At 38.9% G+C, this 17,442-nt stretch overlaps 1 protein-coding gene across 1 annotated transcript in view; it reads right to left on the bottom strand.

The window, feature by feature from the left end:
• Positions 1–17,442, bottom strand: part of LOC139743818 (CLIP-associating protein 2-like) — a 90,688-nt gene that overhangs the window by 59,208 nt on the left and 14,038 nt on the right. The window contains exons 7-13 of the mRNA XM_071654275.1: positions 15,383–15,528; positions 13,833–13,968; positions 12,910–12,980; positions 12,256–12,393; positions 10,962–11,156; positions 6,243–6,301; positions 2,572–2,854 (exon numbers count right to left, since the gene is read on the bottom strand). Of these exons, the coding sequence (XP_071510376.1) occupies positions 2,572–2,854; positions 6,243–6,301; positions 10,962–11,156; positions 12,256–12,393; positions 12,910–12,980; positions 13,833–13,968; positions 15,383–15,528 (1,028 nt within the window). The remainder of the gene's footprint in view (positions 1–2,571; positions 2,855–6,242; positions 6,302–10,961; positions 11,157–12,255; positions 12,394–12,909; positions 12,981–13,832; positions 13,969–15,382; positions 15,529–17,442) is intronic.

Here is a 17,442-nt window from a genome sequence, read left to right as displayed (position 1 = left end):
TATCCACATGTGGTTTACATTTACATGATGTGTCCGCTACAACCACTGAGTTATAGAGAACATGCTGTTAAAACTTTTCTTCATTGGTTCAATGAAATATATAAATATGGGGGGGGGGGGGGATGGAGATGGTGAATGACAATACCACCTTCGACCCCATCCAGCGAAGTAGTACAAAGTTGCTTGAACTACGATTAGACCTGAGACACGAAACAAGGGCTTCGCCTACGCTAGACAATTTACCTTCTGAATGGGAATTGTTGGGAGGTGAATTACGGTTTGGGGTTTTAAAGATTATGGTTATACCAGGTATGTAAATCTGCTCTTTTGGATCATTCTATATTTGCATGATTACTGCTGTGCCTAAAGGGACAATAGTCAGAAATGTACACTTTAAAATCAAGAGGGCACAAAAAAAAAATATAGAAATATAAATAAATAATGGAAACTGAAAACAATAACTAGACTAGAGGGGGCAGGGGAGAAGGAAATAATTTAACACATTGTAAATAAAAATGTAGGTCTGAATGGGCTTTAACAAAACTTTCTCAAGGGGGCAAATTGATGCCATGAAGTAGAAATCATACAACTCATGCCACAAATGTGTACTCAAGGAAAGTAACCATGTTGTACACTCCAACCATGTAATTCACACGTCCCATGAACCAAATGTATACCATCCATTGAATGAAGGAACTTATAACGCATCCGCCTGTCACCCACAAATAGTCTTCAACTCATTTCAAAAATAATCTCCCAATTATGAAATTTCAATAAGAATGTATATAAATATGATAAACATAGCCTTGCAAAGTCAAGGTTTATCAAACAATGTGATAAAACCATGGAAGAAGATGTTTATCAAAAATCCTTCTATAGGGGAAGCACACTCTAGAAAAGATGAACACATGAATCAAAGACAGTCCTTCAATGTAGCATGGAAGAATGATGCATGAAATTCATCTCCTCCTTCATAACTCATATAAGATATGATGTGACAATGACTAAATCAATGATGTGAGATCACTGAAAACACTTTGATTGATGTATATGATTTTGGGAATTGCCTTTCAAAAGAAAAAGGGTCCTTGCTTGTCTCACATAGAAGGAAATACACAGATGTAAACCCTCTCAAAGCTGCTGCTAAACTGGTATATTTTGAGTAAAGACCATGTAAAATCTTGAAGGAGAAAAAAGAAAGCACACATAGAAAATTAAAGTCCCTTCCATCCTTGACCACTACAACTTTCTGTAATTCTAGTAATGTCAAATCTCCTTCAGTCCAATGCATTGCGGTTCTAACATTCAAGAAAAAAACAACAACAATAATAAACATGGATGGAAAAGAAAGCTCTCGCTACAGAATATTACAGACTGCCCTAATCTTTGAAGATACAATATATGAGAAAATAAAATGGAATATTACTAAATAATTGGCTCAAAACAAAATTAAAAAAATGTGCCAACATAATCTTTGTAGTGGCTGTCACAAAAATTAATTATAGAAAATCACTGAAGTTACAGAAAGGGATTCACAAAATATTCTTTTCAAATGAGTCAGCATAAGTCATGACATAATATTGTATATATGCATCCATTGCACTACTGCATTTTTCCATTGTAACTTTGCAGCATTTATCATTGACTAATTATTGGTTCAAAGAAGAGAGAGACAGAAGAAATACTCTGCTTTGTACTCCATGATTCAAAGTGCATAGCTTTTTTGTGTTCTTTATTTATTCATCTATTTTTTTTTTTTACAAGAACGACAACAATGATATCAAAACACTACAGAAAAAACGCATGAGTGATGGAGCTGTGTTAATTCAATGTGCTTGCATCAATTGCTGGGTAGCTGGCAAATGTGGTGCCAATTTGCTATCATAGCAATAACACTGATTTCAAATCTTGCCATTAAGTGCCGCTACTCTAGACTGGCAACAACAGTATATACTTCGCTTTGCTCTTTTTTAACATTTGATGCAGCTGCAATGATTGGACACCCTCAAATGAAATGCATTTTTTTTTTTTGTATTAAAACATCTTTAACTGAGTTGACAGTAAACTGCACCACTGCCAATTGGTATGGACACAGTTCATAATCTTCACCAAGCTCTAAACTAAGGTGCAAACTGTCACAGAACTGCACACCCTGATTTTCAATCTAGCACACTGTACCATACTTTCCAGATGATGTTAGGTGAGATATTACTGCACTCACTACTTAAAAAGGTGAAAGATATCAGAAGCAAAATGGAAAAAAAAAGAACATCTGTCATTGAGAAGGAAAATTAATGGCAAACAATTAGAAAGAATGGGGCCCAAAGCACACCAAATCTGACTCGACGATGGGTCATGTGGCATGGCACTGCAATATTTTCCTTCGTGACATATGTCATCTCTGTACTTTGCAAGAATGACCAATCAATGACAAGCTATTCTTGAGCTTCCATGGACAATTGATGTCTGGTTTGAGAGAGGAACAAGCAACAATTCTCTGAAAGCTGTTTTTTAAATTTTTTTTTTTATTGCTTGGCTTGTTTCCTTTAATTCATAATATGCTGCGGTCACAGAGTGATCTGTGCGTAAAGAAAGTTGTGTGCCAATGTAATGTGGTGTGCCATCACGTCACGTTGCCCTGTCGTGGTCAAGTTTGGTGTGATGGCGCCCCGTACACTATGCCAGATGTTAGATTTACCCAAGCTTTCTCTAGAGGTGGATTTAGATCTAGAAATGCGAGCCGCCGCCCCACTCGCGGCCCGCTGGCTGGCTGTGGAGTAGCGTGACCGAGCCCGAGACGCCGCCGCGAGGTTGATCTCACTGCTGGAACGCTGACTCAAGAGGGCAGGCTTGTCTGCTGTGCATATGTTCGGAGGTTTATGTGAGATTGCGTGTGTGCGTAAGTGTGTGGTGTGTGTGTATGTACATGTCATATGCATTTTTGGTTTTTTTGTGTTTACGAATGGCATGATAGTAGCAAGCATGGATTATCATGAAGTGGGGTGGAGTGTATATCATGATAACCACCACCATATTAAAGTGAGATGTTTATGAAATGAACCCGTTAGTTGGAATGTAGATAGTAAATGGAAAGGGAACAAATGAGAGAGAAAATTTTGAAAACAACCTTTGTTAGGAAATCAACAATCGAAGAGCATAGAAAAGAACAGACAAATGTGCATCTAGCAACTAATGATGGTGCAGGCGGAATCTAACTATGTGATGTACCACTAATATAGATATTTCAAATAATTTCAATCTACACTCTGCCAATCTAAACATACTACCCTAAGACTGCACTACCAGAGTAGCATTCCATTGTGACTGTGATTACATGTGTAGATCATATACCTATGCTACCTGCATAATTTCAAAATTCTACTTTTTTTTTTCTTTCTTATGCATCAAGTCTGCAAGCATTTAAGTCTCTATCCAGGGCACTTTGAGGTTTCCAAACATGAATTAATCAGTAACTAGCAATATTTGAATCTCAAGTGTCATTTTTGCTGTTGCCCTGGGTGGGCTTGCATTATATGCATTGTTGATGACACATTAACAGATTGTACGCCTCTGTGGCATCAGGTATCAGTCTATTGTGATAAGGCTCTACACATGCCACTCTACACAAGCAGTTGTCTGTTCGATTCTTTGCCATAAGAACACACTGTTAGTGTATTTCTCAAGCTCTCAACAAACAGGTAAAGATATGAAAGCAAACTGCATGCAGAAACTGGACATGGTATATGAACACTGCAAATCATTTCTGGCAAAGCAGATGAGTGAATGATATCGCTTTGAAATTGCTTTGAGTTTTCATGGAACATTAAAATATCTCTTTACTAGATTTGAATTCACTTCTTGTTTAAGAAGTTTTTGGGTAAAGCCTACATACGATAAAACAATTTGACAGCAGCAGATATCTACTGATTACTGGTAAGTAGGATTTCATTTAACTCAAAGGATTTCACAATGGCCAACTTTAAAGGAAATTTGAAGCAAAAGGAAGTCAGCAGTGTTAACACTGTAAGTCCAACCTACAAAATAGCTTGAACATTCTCCAAATACAATATATGCCTTATGGTTATTTTGATGTGTTCATTAAGTAATATCTTGTTATCCAGATTCTAGCTACACTGGCTACACTGAAAGAGATGATGTGCATGCTATAGATCATGCATGTACTGGGCATGCTTTCAGAGCTGAGTAGGACTACTACTGACATTGTCATAACACTACAGTAACGGGTTTACACCCAGACAGTTTCCATACAGAAAAGACACACCTTGGCCCGAATTCACGAAGGTGGTACAATTGAAACCATGGTTTAAACCATGGACAATTTGTATGGAGCGCCAAGTGTCGCATGACCTATTTTGTTAAATACGAAATCAGTCATTTTGTTGATGAAATGACCATTTCGTAACAAAATGACAAGATTTCGACGAAATGACTGATTTCATAACCAAATAGGCCATGCCTCACTTGGCGCTCCATACAAATTGTTCATAGTTTAAACCATGGTTTCAAATGTACCACCTTCGTGAATTCAGGCCCTTGAGGTAGAAGCTTCAAGGAAGAATGAAAGTTTTACACTTTGGGTGTATCCAAAATCAGAGACCTAAATCGAGTCGTAATTCCGATCCTCTGAATATCTCTGAATTGTTCTGAATGACAAAAGCAATCTGGGAAAATAATTTACAGACACTTGGGTCCACTAACAGAAGATAGTGCACAGAGATTGTCGTCACTGCCCACCATGATTTGGTTTCTTCCTCAGTGAATGTGCCTTCACATATAAGGCCAAAAAAAAAAAATTGTTGCATTGGCGTAACATGAGATTTTCAAATAGGGTCGATCGGGCGGATTTTTTTTTTTTTTTTTTTTTTTTTTTTGCTACCTGCATTTTACGTGTAAAACTCGTGCTCAGCTCAGTAAACAGTTACAACTGCTGCACCGAATGTGCTGTATTCATCTATTCTACAAATCATTTATGAGGCTGATATTACTGGAATTATACCCCTTCACAGAATTTAAAGATGTTGAAATCCCTATCCTGAATGTTTTCACTTCATATTTTACTATTTTGACTTAGATAAGATAGATGCAAATTGACCCATATGTACGATCTTTTCATCGCACACGGCGATCTCTATAACAGTCCCACATATACAGATTCGTGTAAGTTCTCCACACAAGAAACCTATGGCAAAACTGTGCACAATACATCGCAGTCTGAATGCTACGTATACACTGAATAAATCTTGTTAGAGTACGTGTCTGTGTTGGAAACAGATGACATACTGATCAAGGAAGGCTTATGCGAGGCGCTAGATCTCTCCCTCGTACATCCGATATCCCCAGAGCCGTTTCCACTTCCGGGTTTGTGCGATCGCGATCGCAATCAACAAGATATTTGATATCGATAGCAAAAAAAAATAATAAAAAAACATGGGGTCGGCGGAATTTTTAGGGTCGGGCGGGTTATGCCAATGCAACAATTTTTTTTTTTTGGCCTAAGAAGCACACTTTTATGATAATGCTTTGCATCTGCATACACACACGTCTATGTGTGCACTAACCTAAAGCTATTACATGACCATGCACAACAGTATGGGAACATTTCTTGGGATAGGAAGAATTATATTCTCGGACAGACAACACTACCCTTCAGATTCTGATAACTTAAAAGGTATGTACATTGCAAAGGAACCGATATTAAGTGCCTATTGACTATTTGCCGTTATATGCAGATACCAAATCTAGCCTTCATAATTCTACCCCATTGGACCATCTACACACGAGCAGACTGTACAATAAAATTTCGCTATGAAAGTTTTTGAGGGTTTGCATGATAGCCAAAATGCTAAATGCCGCTCATATCCTGGACCATTTACTACCTCAAAATTGAAAAACAAAAAAATTAATGAAAGACTATTGATGAGGAAAAAGTTAACCCATGTGCAGGAGCATTGTTGATTCTTTTCTGGTTTCTGGGTGTTATGTTGCTTTCATACATTTATTATTTCTGTGTGTTTGCCTTTTATATCTTAAGCTGTACAGCCTTTACTGCCAGATATATCTACTGCTGAGAATTCTCCACTAAACATACAGGTAGATTCAGAGGGAAATTTCCAAGAATGAGAAGCAAAAGCAGTTTTGCATTAAAAAAAAAAAAATCAAGTATATTAAAGTTCTATGTGATGGCATAAAATGAGGGGAAAAATGTCGCCCAAACCACTCACCAGACTCGGAGGCTCGGCTTGACCGCGATGCCACAGAGCGTCTTGGCAGACTTGCCGTCCTGAGGTGATTTGGATTAAAACATTGCATACCGGGGTTTTAGGAATCACAAAAAAATATGATGGATAGATCTTGTCAATGAAAAAGGTGATTTATCAAAATATGTGTATTGTATGCATTGCTTCCACTATTAATAAAATCAATAGTATGAGTATGCACGTGCAAACAATTATGTTTCTCATGCAGATCACTGATTTTTTTAATCAATCTTTTTTCTCTTTTTTTTTGTTCGACATTTGTCATACATCTCTGTACTAGTCCAATAATCATTCTTTATTCTATTAGTGCCTTATATAGAAACTACACATAATAATGAATGGTAAGAATTAATGTGTCAAGCCTATCATTTGCAGCATGTTATCATCTTACAAACTCTGTTTGGATCTACATACATGTATATATATCTGATCTACAGATATAATCATCTCTGGGTAGTTGTTTCAATATAAGGAAGGAGGTTCAAGTTATAGCAAAAAAAAAAAAAATTACTTCCGTAAAACAAGCTTTCACTCATTGTTTTGCAAACTACAGTTGTTACATGTTTAAGAAAAAGAAAACTACAAACACGTAATTTTTTTCAAACAGGCACAGAACATAAACAAAATGAACTGAACACACAGACAATGATTCAAGAAAGGTTTCATAATATTAGTGAAGAACACAATCACAACACTCATAATGACATATTAAAAACACAGTGATTCTACTCCAAAATTGAATGATAATGCAGTATGAAAAAACAGGAGACACCAGAGTATCATAACTTACACCGTGCTGTATGATAGATGTCAAATGCATCGTAGGCAGGCAGAAGAATAGTGAGAGAAGGAAATATCCCAGAAGAAGAGAGTGTTAAATGGGACGAAGACTCCAAGTCAAATGGCAGTCTGGGTTAAATGCTCGGCCTGACACTGCATGACGAACCAAAAGTCCTTGCACAATGTGCGCGTCGCCTTCCAATTTTGATAATTGTGCATTTCTCAAGCATTGCTTTTAGAACCCAGCTAGAGGTTTTGGGTGGAATGACTTACGATGCACAAGGTTAAGAATGTTTTATGTATGACTGATATTGCACTGTTTAATACATGGGATGTTACTGACCAGCTATTTTACCGTATAACTTTATAAGAATAAAAAATTCAAAAATTTGTCAAAAGACCATATACATGTATGAGTACTCAAAAGATTACTTGCTCACAGTTGAATATGAGGGAAAAGTATGGGTAAGCTAATGGAAAACATTATTTTAATCATTTATCTAATCATATTTACTTAATCATAATGGCGAAATCAAGAAGTTCGGTCTGAGGTCATTTTTGTTGATACCTTTGCCTTAAAGTAAATGATATATTCCATTAAATACCACAATAATATACAGGATCAAATTGAAAAAATGATTCTGATGGCAGGTTTTAAAATTCTAAAAGAATTCTTAAAGAATGGCAGTAAGATATCTGACAAAGCAAATAGTTTGAATTGAGTTTTTATTAAATGATTTCCTTCGCCTTTACTTGGAGTTGTCCATTGTCCCCCCCCCAAAAAAAAACAATAACAACAACAAACAAACAAGAAGAAAACACCACGTTTATATGACAATGCAATTTCTGCATTTGACTGCAATATGTCTATTTGTGCTGTGGTAGTGAGTACTTCTCACTGACAGACACACCACAAAAGGCTTTGGATTCGTCAAGCAGTATGCCTGATCCTACAGAGAGTGAACAAGAATGGTTAATGATGCATTCAGAGACAGAAATTGGTTAAATTCAAAGAACATTTCTCCCATTCAAATCACTCAGATAAGGGCAATAGAAAAAGAATATATACAAAAAAAAAGGCATTCACACGGGCCATGCACACACTGCAATGCCTGGAATGTAAAGTACGCTGACACTTCAGATCAAATTCATCTCTAATACTCCATACACAAGACAACATGGCATTCATGTAATCACTTGGTATGAGAGACAAATAAGACCGCCCAGCTCAAAACCCACAAAAAGTAGCCCAAAATGAATTTCTACTTAGTGTTTTAAAAAAAATGACAGTAAGAAGAAAAAGACTTCTCTGTCAGGTGAGACAGCCTTTAAAAATTCAAGTTGGTCAACCCAAAAGGCATACAAGTGTATTTTTGGTCCATTACATAAAATTCATATCTTCGACTCTTGGTGGGTTTTGAGCAGGCGGTCACAACTGTCTACATAGCTACTGTGATGTCTGGGTAGATATTATGGTAAACACACATACATACATCTTTTGTTTTTATTCATTTTCTTCTTTTTTGTCATACTGCAAGAAGTAGACAATTTGGAAAAATCAGGCAAGACATAAGAAGATCTCATGTTGCATAGTAAGGCTCCTGAGACAGTTTAAAATGGACTATAAAAGCTGTTTTGGTTTTGCAATGGTTGCACACATATGAAATTTTGTGGAAGAGATTTTGCCACAGAAGACTTAAGGATGTATATCTTAACAAGCTACAAGTTCATTGACACCACTGATATAATTCGTCATCCTTGAAATAGGCAGATTTGGTATGTCTTGACTTGGTGCTTCTTCAAATAATGTCTGGAAATATACCATTTGTCATGCATATCTGTGGATCGCTCATGTCGCAGTGTTACATCACAATTAAAGTTTTAGCCCGACATGTGCTGAAGATAAGGAGCTCATTTTTTTTTTCATGGTAACCTGCTATGTGACTGTTATTCACGTCTCATGAATAACATTACAACATGCAGTGACTCTCTTCAATATTAACAAGCTGCAGTCTCAGTGCTAAGCTCCAAGGTCACATTGTGTAAAACAGTCTACAAAAGTCACAGCTCTTAATAATTGTAGTTTTCTCATTAGCAGCTGGGCAACATCTAATAAATTCAGAGTATTTTGCTTATCGTTATGGTAACCATTACCATTAGCACTTTCAAAGAATGCATATCTCTGCATGACACTTGGACAACAATCTGCTCAATGATGGAGGCATGTGTGCTTGTAAAAACAAGATAAATGACAATACAATTCTCAATTCACGCACAAACTCGGCAAATGCTACCAGATGCAAATATGAAAAGTGTTTTGATGGATGCGCTGTATACTGAAAGTTTGATGGTCACTAACTTGTTTTTGTGGAAGCGCTAAATTGCCTTGTGCCAGAGGTGCAGGTGCATGTCTGTTCCGACAAAACAAAATATCCTCTCCCGCAAATAATGTGCCGAAGATAAGCAGATATCATTACACCTTCTCTTCTTGCGGTGTAATTTACAGTCTGTAGGCATGACAACCAATTAACCACCCCCCCCCCCCGAAAAAAAAAAAATGGGGGGGGGGGGGGGTGAGGGAAGAGGAAATTTTCGCAAACAAATTAGTGACCACACGGCACGCATCCGACAGTATCAGGTCACGCAAGGGGATAGTAATTTGATGAGTGAGGGGGCGGGGAGGGAGCAGATGGTGAATGGGTGTCTACAAATGACATAGGACTTCTTCGGGGGGGGGGGGGCAGGGGGAGAGTGGTTCAAGAAGAAAGGAAACACAGACAGCCTTGTTTACAAAAAACTGAGAATTCTGGCACCTGGAATACACTCAGCTAACAGCAAAAAAAAAAAAACACTTTAAAAATTGAGAAATCATTTTGCCCACTGTGCAGCATACGTGCACAGGATCTATGCAAGACTTCCAAAATGACAGCCATTAATCAAAGCAGTGTCATCAGGGAAAACTAGGGGAGGGAGGAGCAGATTTTTGACTTCCCTTCATCCTTCAAGGCATTACACTTTCTCATTATCTTCAAGTCATGACAATAAATGCGCTGATAATATATTGTCAAAATGAAAAGGTCATTCAAGATCAAGTCAAAGTCTTACTATTTGGTGATAGATCAACAAAATGACACTAACATGTCTTTCTCATAATTATTGAGAGATCTAACATATTCCACCCTGCCATTTCACTTCAAACTTTTTTTTCTACAAGATTTTGAAATTCCCACTGATTTCACACAGAATAGACCATGCTTCCACCAGCAGTGTATTTTGATAAACCACTTAATTAGAGCCTCTGACTTTTCATCAGTTTGTACACCACCATCACACCAATGCTATCATTTTGCTGCATCATTATGTCTGGTCTCTTGAAGGCATAAATCAACTACTTACTTCCATTTCATTTCTTTCATCCACTTTATATCACTTCCCATGTTGAACACTGTAAAGTGCTAACATTCAAATCCTAGTTTTAAACTACCTGATGTATATAAAGTACCACATATCAGATTTGAGTAGCCAACGTTTCAAGGCTTGTAAGAACGCGCTTGAAATTAAGACTTCCGGTTAAACATTACTGACCATCACCCACGATGCTTTGCAAACGAAGGCTGCAGCCTGTACTTCCTTCCAGCAAACGTGAAACAGAATGAAGTCATGCAATAAACACAAAAGAATCTTTAAATCAAATATAAATGCAGGCGGGGAGAAATTATGTATGGGGTGGGTGGCGTTTCAATCAGGAAATATGGATTAGTGATGCAAGTTTCCACTTGTTAGTAGCGTAGATGACAGAAGCGAGGGAGATTTGGGAGGGGGTTATAAAAGAAGCGAACATAAAAGGTGCAAACAGAAACACTGCAAATCAAAGAGAAGAGTCTGGGGAGTGGTGTTGCGTACTTATAGTCCCTTGCCAACCTGAGGTTTTCGTGGGAGCTGGCACTCGAGGCGCGCGAGAGGGGGCGCCCGTCCAGGGAGGTGGTGCTGGAGGCCTGGCTCAGCTCCCCCTGGAGCATCTTCTGCTTGGAGGCGTCCAGGCTGTGGAACAGCTTGTCCGCCTGGCTCTTGAAGTGCTCAGAGTACTTCCAGAAGGCCCTGTAGCGAGCGACAGGTGAGAGATGGAAAAATAAAGAACGGGGGCAAATTTAACACTTTATTCATCTCATCTTAATATTCTCATTTTTGTATCTACATTTCAAACTTACATTCTTTCCCATTTCATTTTGTATCGTACGTAACATTGAATTTACAAAGATAAGTGAGAAAACGACTAGGAATTTATGAGAACTGTGAGGAGGAGCCAAAGCAATCCTACTGGTTCAATGGGAAAGGCCAGTCATAAAAGGTTGTTTCATTTTGGTTTCAATGTATGTCAACATTCCAGTTTTGCATATTCTGCATGGGCACTGCTCATCTCACAAAGAATCCCCTTCAAACAAGTTGATACTAATTAATGCATTGTTCATGGATCATTTTAATATTTGCTACACCATTTAGGAAATTATCACATCGGTCCATTAAACCCAAAGCAAATATTTGACACAAGATATTAAACAGCCATTCTAAATTGTGTGTGTGTGCGGGGGTGCTGTGGCATAGTGGATAAGACTCTTGACTTTCAATTGGAAATCCTGAGCTCGATTTCTGTCAAGTGCCTATGCCCTTAGACTGGATGTTTTTTCCCACCATGTCCTTCTCGACCCAGGTGTATAAATGGCACCTGGCAATGCTAGTGTAATAATGATGGCAGGGCCCTCTAGTAGAGCAGCGGCAACACTGAAGAGGCTAAACCTCAAGTTGTTGTTGTTGTTGTTGGAGGTGGTGGTGGTGTTGTTGTTGGTGGTGTTGGTGTTGATGTTTTTGTTGTTGGTGTTGATGCTGGTGTTGGTGTTGGTGTTGGTGTTGTTGGTGTTGGTGTTGTTGGTGTTGTTGGTGTTGTTGCTGGTGTTGGTGGTGTTGGTGGTAGTGTTGGCGGTGTTGGTGGTGTTGGTATTGGTGGTGTTATTGGTATTGGTGTTGTTGGTGTTGTTGTTGCTGTTGCTGCTGCTGCTGCTGCTGCTGTTGTGATTGTTGTTATTGTTGTTAGCATATCAATACGTACCATAGGAAGATCTGCTTTTGACACTGCACACAAAGACAACCATGTTCCTCAACCCTCAAAACAGAAATGACTACGGAAGAAAAAACCACTCACTTTCTGGCCAAGGCTCTGGCCTCGGAGTCTGCATCCTCAATACCCTTGTGGATAGCTTCTGACAGCAGCGTGGCATGCCTCTCCAGGGCGTGTGTGTCCCACCCATTGAGAATCGTGTTGATGATGCTGTATGATTGCCTGTGAGTTGATACAGGCCAAGAGGAAGGAGAGTTCTAGTACTTGATGTTCAGTCGATCTGTTATCAACACACTCAATCACCTGAATGTTGGTTTGCCAATACCCCCACACGAGATTAAAAACGCATTTACTACTGCTTACACAATATACGCATATGAAATGTATCGACAATGAAGCAGTGCTCAACCTCAGTTTTCACACATGTGTATCAAGTCAGCTAGCATCTTTTTACATTGACATTACTGATACACACAGTGACAGTGGCTAAACATCACAATACACTCTTCCCCTCTTGAAAGAAAATTCCTCAACTGGTACACTTGATCTAGCAGGGAGCTGTCATACACGCAATGAACAGATATTGGCCTATCCTGCTGATCACACACATATCAGTCACTTTGAAATACAAGTTTTTCTGCCAAGTCCGAAAGACAGATTCTGGGTACAGGACGGAACAATTCAATGTCAGTTATGTCGCTCATCAACATTTCACTTGCACAAGGCGAAATGACTTACTTTCTGATGGAAGTTGACTTGGATGTCGCATTACTCTTGAAGATGGGTATAAGCCTTGGAGAATGTGTATGCTGCAGTGAAGAATGGAAAGAGTACATAATTCACATGAATTGCATCTTCATCGAGGTAAGGAGTAAAATATGAATTATGAATTCATATCGAATCGGTAGGAAGCGCTTGTACAAAGGCCCTCTCCATATTCAGCATGATTTCCCAAAAGGTGCATTTAAGTCTGAGCTCAGACTACTCTCAGTTTGATTGACTATCAAGGAGTGTTTCCTACTGGATCTGCGAGTGAATCCTTCGTTTTTATCACTGTTTTGTGTGCAAAAGTCATGTCTGTAAAAGAATGTAGTTACTGGTCATTTAAAAGAAAAGCAATCACATATTTGTCATACAATTTACATCAAAGCAAAGCTTGGCATTTTCTGTACAGCTTTGCTTCTTACATGTCCGGGTAACAAAAATCCATAAAAGTTACATAGATTTGAAGAACAAAACGTATTCAAAAAGCATGACTACGTTGCTGTCTCAGAATAATGTGGTACACATTGGGTTTACACCATGGCATGTAAAGAGTTGAGTAATAAACAAACTCATCATTTTGAGCTCAGTTTGAATAGACAGGTCTCATCCCTACCCCTTCCTTCCCTTTTCTCCTATATTCCCTGCCATATTTTTTTTCCAAGGTGGGCTCCTTTGGCATTAAAAATAGTTTGCTTGCTGTAGATGCACGCCCAGCCAACAAACTGTCACAGCCCAAAGAGCTCATTGGGCTAACTCATAACAGGGTAGCTTCTAACAAAATGTTGTCACTTGTTATTACCATTCAATAAAAAATCATCATGCAACCGTCATTTCCAAATATATGTGGGCAGAATGAGGTAAATTCATGATTACAGTTACAAGGACAACATACTCACCCTAACAATGAAATCTAATGAGACTACTCCTGACGTTGCCATGACCTTTGCGCTGTTCTGAATGAGGAGGAATAGGTGGGGCAGAACGACCTCTGCCGCATGGTCAAACTGTCGCCTTAGACGAACCGACAGAAACCTAGAGAAATGGAGATAGAACGAGGCACATCTGAATCATCTGAAGACGAAACTGGAAGACTTGAATGAAAACAGCGATGTACTGTATGCTCCCATCATACACCCCGGATCCATTCTTCATTTTAGCATACTATGTTCAACTCTTGAACAAATACCAGCTCAACATTTAACTAAAATCTGCTACTCAATCTGCAGAGCGAAATTCCATCGTGAATTTGTAGCCATTTGTACAGAGCACTTAGAGCAGTCCAGGACCCCATTTTATCAAAATACATAATCTATTATAAATTTCCTTACCACACAGGCTGCCATAGACTTATCATAGAAATCAACTATATAATTAATTATAACTCTTCATAAACCAAGGCCCAGGAGTGCTACAGAAGCCCTCTGAGTTCTGTATGAACAGACAATTGGGCCCTGGGGTGCTCTAAAGTTATGCCCCTCTCAAGGCTAGGATCAGGAGCGCTCCTGAAGCACTCTAAACTCTGTATAAATGGTCACCAACGTTTAGAGCGCTCCGGAAGTGGATGTGGCATGCGCTGTGCATACAGTTTATATGTTAAAAGTTCCTGCGCACTCAAAGGTCACCATGACATTTATGCCCTTCTCAGCCACTTCATATGTTCTTGATTCTCGGTATTAACAAACTCAGAGGGGCAAAAGTCAAAGCGCTTCAGGAGCACTCCTTGGCTCAACTTTGTGTATAAATGCTCCCGACTTTCTAATCACATTATAAAGAACTACTAAATAACGTCTTGACATGACATGGAACATCAATGCTACATCAAAGAGGAACTTGAAGAAAAAAACAAAACTGACAGTTGCTCCAATAGCTTCAAATCACTTCCTGTTTCCATCAAAAACTACAATTTAAAAAAAAAGTGAAGCTACAATACTTCATAAATGGCAACGATTTCCATGCAAATAAAGTACTACAGTCTCAAATGAAAACTTTGATGACAGAAGACGTGATCGGCAATAATTGTATCAGCAGACATTGCTCAAAACAAAAAAAAAGAAGAAGAAAATTGCCATCATCCTGATTGCAGTCGTCCGTTAATCTTGCCCCCAAGGAGCCTTTTGTGCGCAAGCAAAGAATGCTTCAAAGATAACGAGTACTGTAAAACCAGAAACTTTCGTGTGCATAAAACTAGCATAAATTATGCAAACAGCCAAGATCAGCAAAAGTAAAATGAATTTGTAAGTGCTTGTCTACACAATGCACTGAATATCAGTGGTGATTTGCAAAAGTTTCTAGCCACAAAAAAGGCCGTTGCCTCCAATTTGCGAAAATGTTATGCCAAAAATGTTTTTGGTTTGAAAGTGTACTTGCTCTCATATATATATATGGGATGCACAGCAACAATAAAAAGCCTGGATGAGAGAGAAGACATGACAAGCGCATAACTCACGCTAATGTGATGCAGGCTTCTCTCGACACCTGTGACCTCAGGTCCTTGACGGACAGCACGAGGGCCTCCTCCATTTGCCTGAGGGCGGGACCAAAGCACTCGTACTCGGCCGCACCAGAGATTACCAGGGCTCGGAGTTTCTTCAGCTGAGGGTGAAGAAGAGATGGATTCAGACCTTATTTCAAGATATATGGCTTTCCCTACGAATGTCTTTCCCCACGAATGTCTTTCCCCAAAATTGAAAACCAAACTAAAACGGAACAGAGAAGAGCAAGACTTGGGATGGATGGACGGACTGACACAACAACATACATACAGCTATTCTTTCCTAGGGGGAGTATTTATCTCATCCTAGAATGAGCAGCACCAAGGAATTACCAAAGCTTTGTTTTAGGTATTTACAAGATATTTTCTCTCCATCTTTACATCATCTGCTTCTACATCTCCATGTCCCCATTTCTTTGACCATCATTTGTGTCTTTGTTTTTCTTTACTTTTCTCAGGAGTTGTTCCGCTCTGCTGAGCAAACTTGTATAGTAGGAAGACTTTGACAGAGCTGAGATTTTAAACACTACAGAGCATTGGTCACAAATTCCTTTTGGGCTCTGTTTCAGAAAGAAACGCAAGTGACAATGGAATCAGTATCGATCACATTTCAGGGATTAATTCTGCATTATGAAACCGACACCTGCTAAAAACATTTTTCGCAGTACTCTTTTCTTAGAAAACACGCCTGGGAAGAGAACCTTTTAATGAAAATTATGAGTGCTGTTATGAGATGAAATTTTTCATGGTGGTTTTATTTTTTGAATTTCCCAAATTGGCACTCAATCAAAAAAAAAAAAAAAAAGAGCACACAAAAATATTGACAAAAATGAAAACGGACATATGCTCCGCATGCACTGTCCCAGGCCAGGGCACTACCATTGCATTATCAAGTGACTACTTGTATCAGAGACCCAATGTCACGCTATCGTGTTCCCTTCTCCCTACCAAAACAGTTTGTTTAAGCAGTCACACTTTCTCCTAAATGTTTGTGATGTTTTATATTTTTGCAATTACCATATTGAGAAGACCACAAACCTTGAAATAAAGAACTCATGAAAATGTCTGATCAACTGCAATTCACAAAAATATGGTCTGCAAACCTGTATATATCAGTGTGTACAGTAAAGTCCGTCCGGAAACAAAGCCCTTGTATTTTTTTTTTCAATCATTGAATCATAGAGTAATTCATTACATCCTCTCTGCTTCACAGGGGAGGTGAGGGCACAAAAAACGATTGTGGAGAATTCCTTGAAATTGCATATTTGGGAGCATTCGATAGGGAGTATATACTCTTAAAAAGCATAGTAATTAATTGCCATGACAACATGCTTCGCCTAATTGAAGACCAAAGTCATATCCGCTAATTCACATCCTCCACTCTGCAGTACACCCGGCCAAAAATGCAGCACTCTTGGATTTTTTTCTTTCCCCCTCAATTTTTCCCCCTTTTATTTTTCTGAAGCAATCCGGGGAGATCACTCCCATATACTGAAAATTGAATATATCCTGCCTCCTGATTGCAATCCATCAGTTATCAAACACACAATGTGGAGTCATTTTAGATCTGTCCCCATTTTTTTTACTTTTCGGCTCCAGACAGTATGGCATTAATTTGTGACTAATTTTCCCCAGCTAATCCTCCAGGGGGCAGTCTTCTTCTCGGTAGCTGTATGCCCCCTTCTTACCCCCCGTTTGCTCTAAAAATTGACTGATCTATGCTATCGTATCTATGCCACAGCTGGGTCACACTGGACCCATTTCAGCCATCAGTTTCACTTTGCCCTTCGATCTAAATGTTCCGCCTGGGTGCTGGGACTGCAGTGCAAGTCGAAATATTGTGCAGGATTCAGTACCGTGCGTGACATATATACAGTATATTCTCGGGTGGGGCTCCCTCTCATTCAAACACCTCGTTTCGATGACTGCACAGAGCATAGCAGCATTTGTTAGTGTTCTCCTCCAATTCTGACAGATTGCATACATTAGGAAATATCAGAAAAAAGTAGGCCTAT

Source organism: Diadema antillarum, unplaced genomic scaffold (genome assembly GCF_040938485.1).
Source record: "Diadema antillarum isolate AM-2024a unplaced genomic scaffold, OU_Dant_1.0 seq00001108_RagTag, whole genome shotgun sequence".
In the NCBI taxonomy this organism is placed as follows: domain Eukaryota; kingdom Metazoa; phylum Echinodermata; class Echinoidea; order Diadematoida; family Diadematidae; genus Diadema; species Diadema antillarum.
The sequence above is the reverse complement of the archived record's forward strand: the minus strand, read 5'-3'. Positions and strand labels throughout refer to the sequence as shown.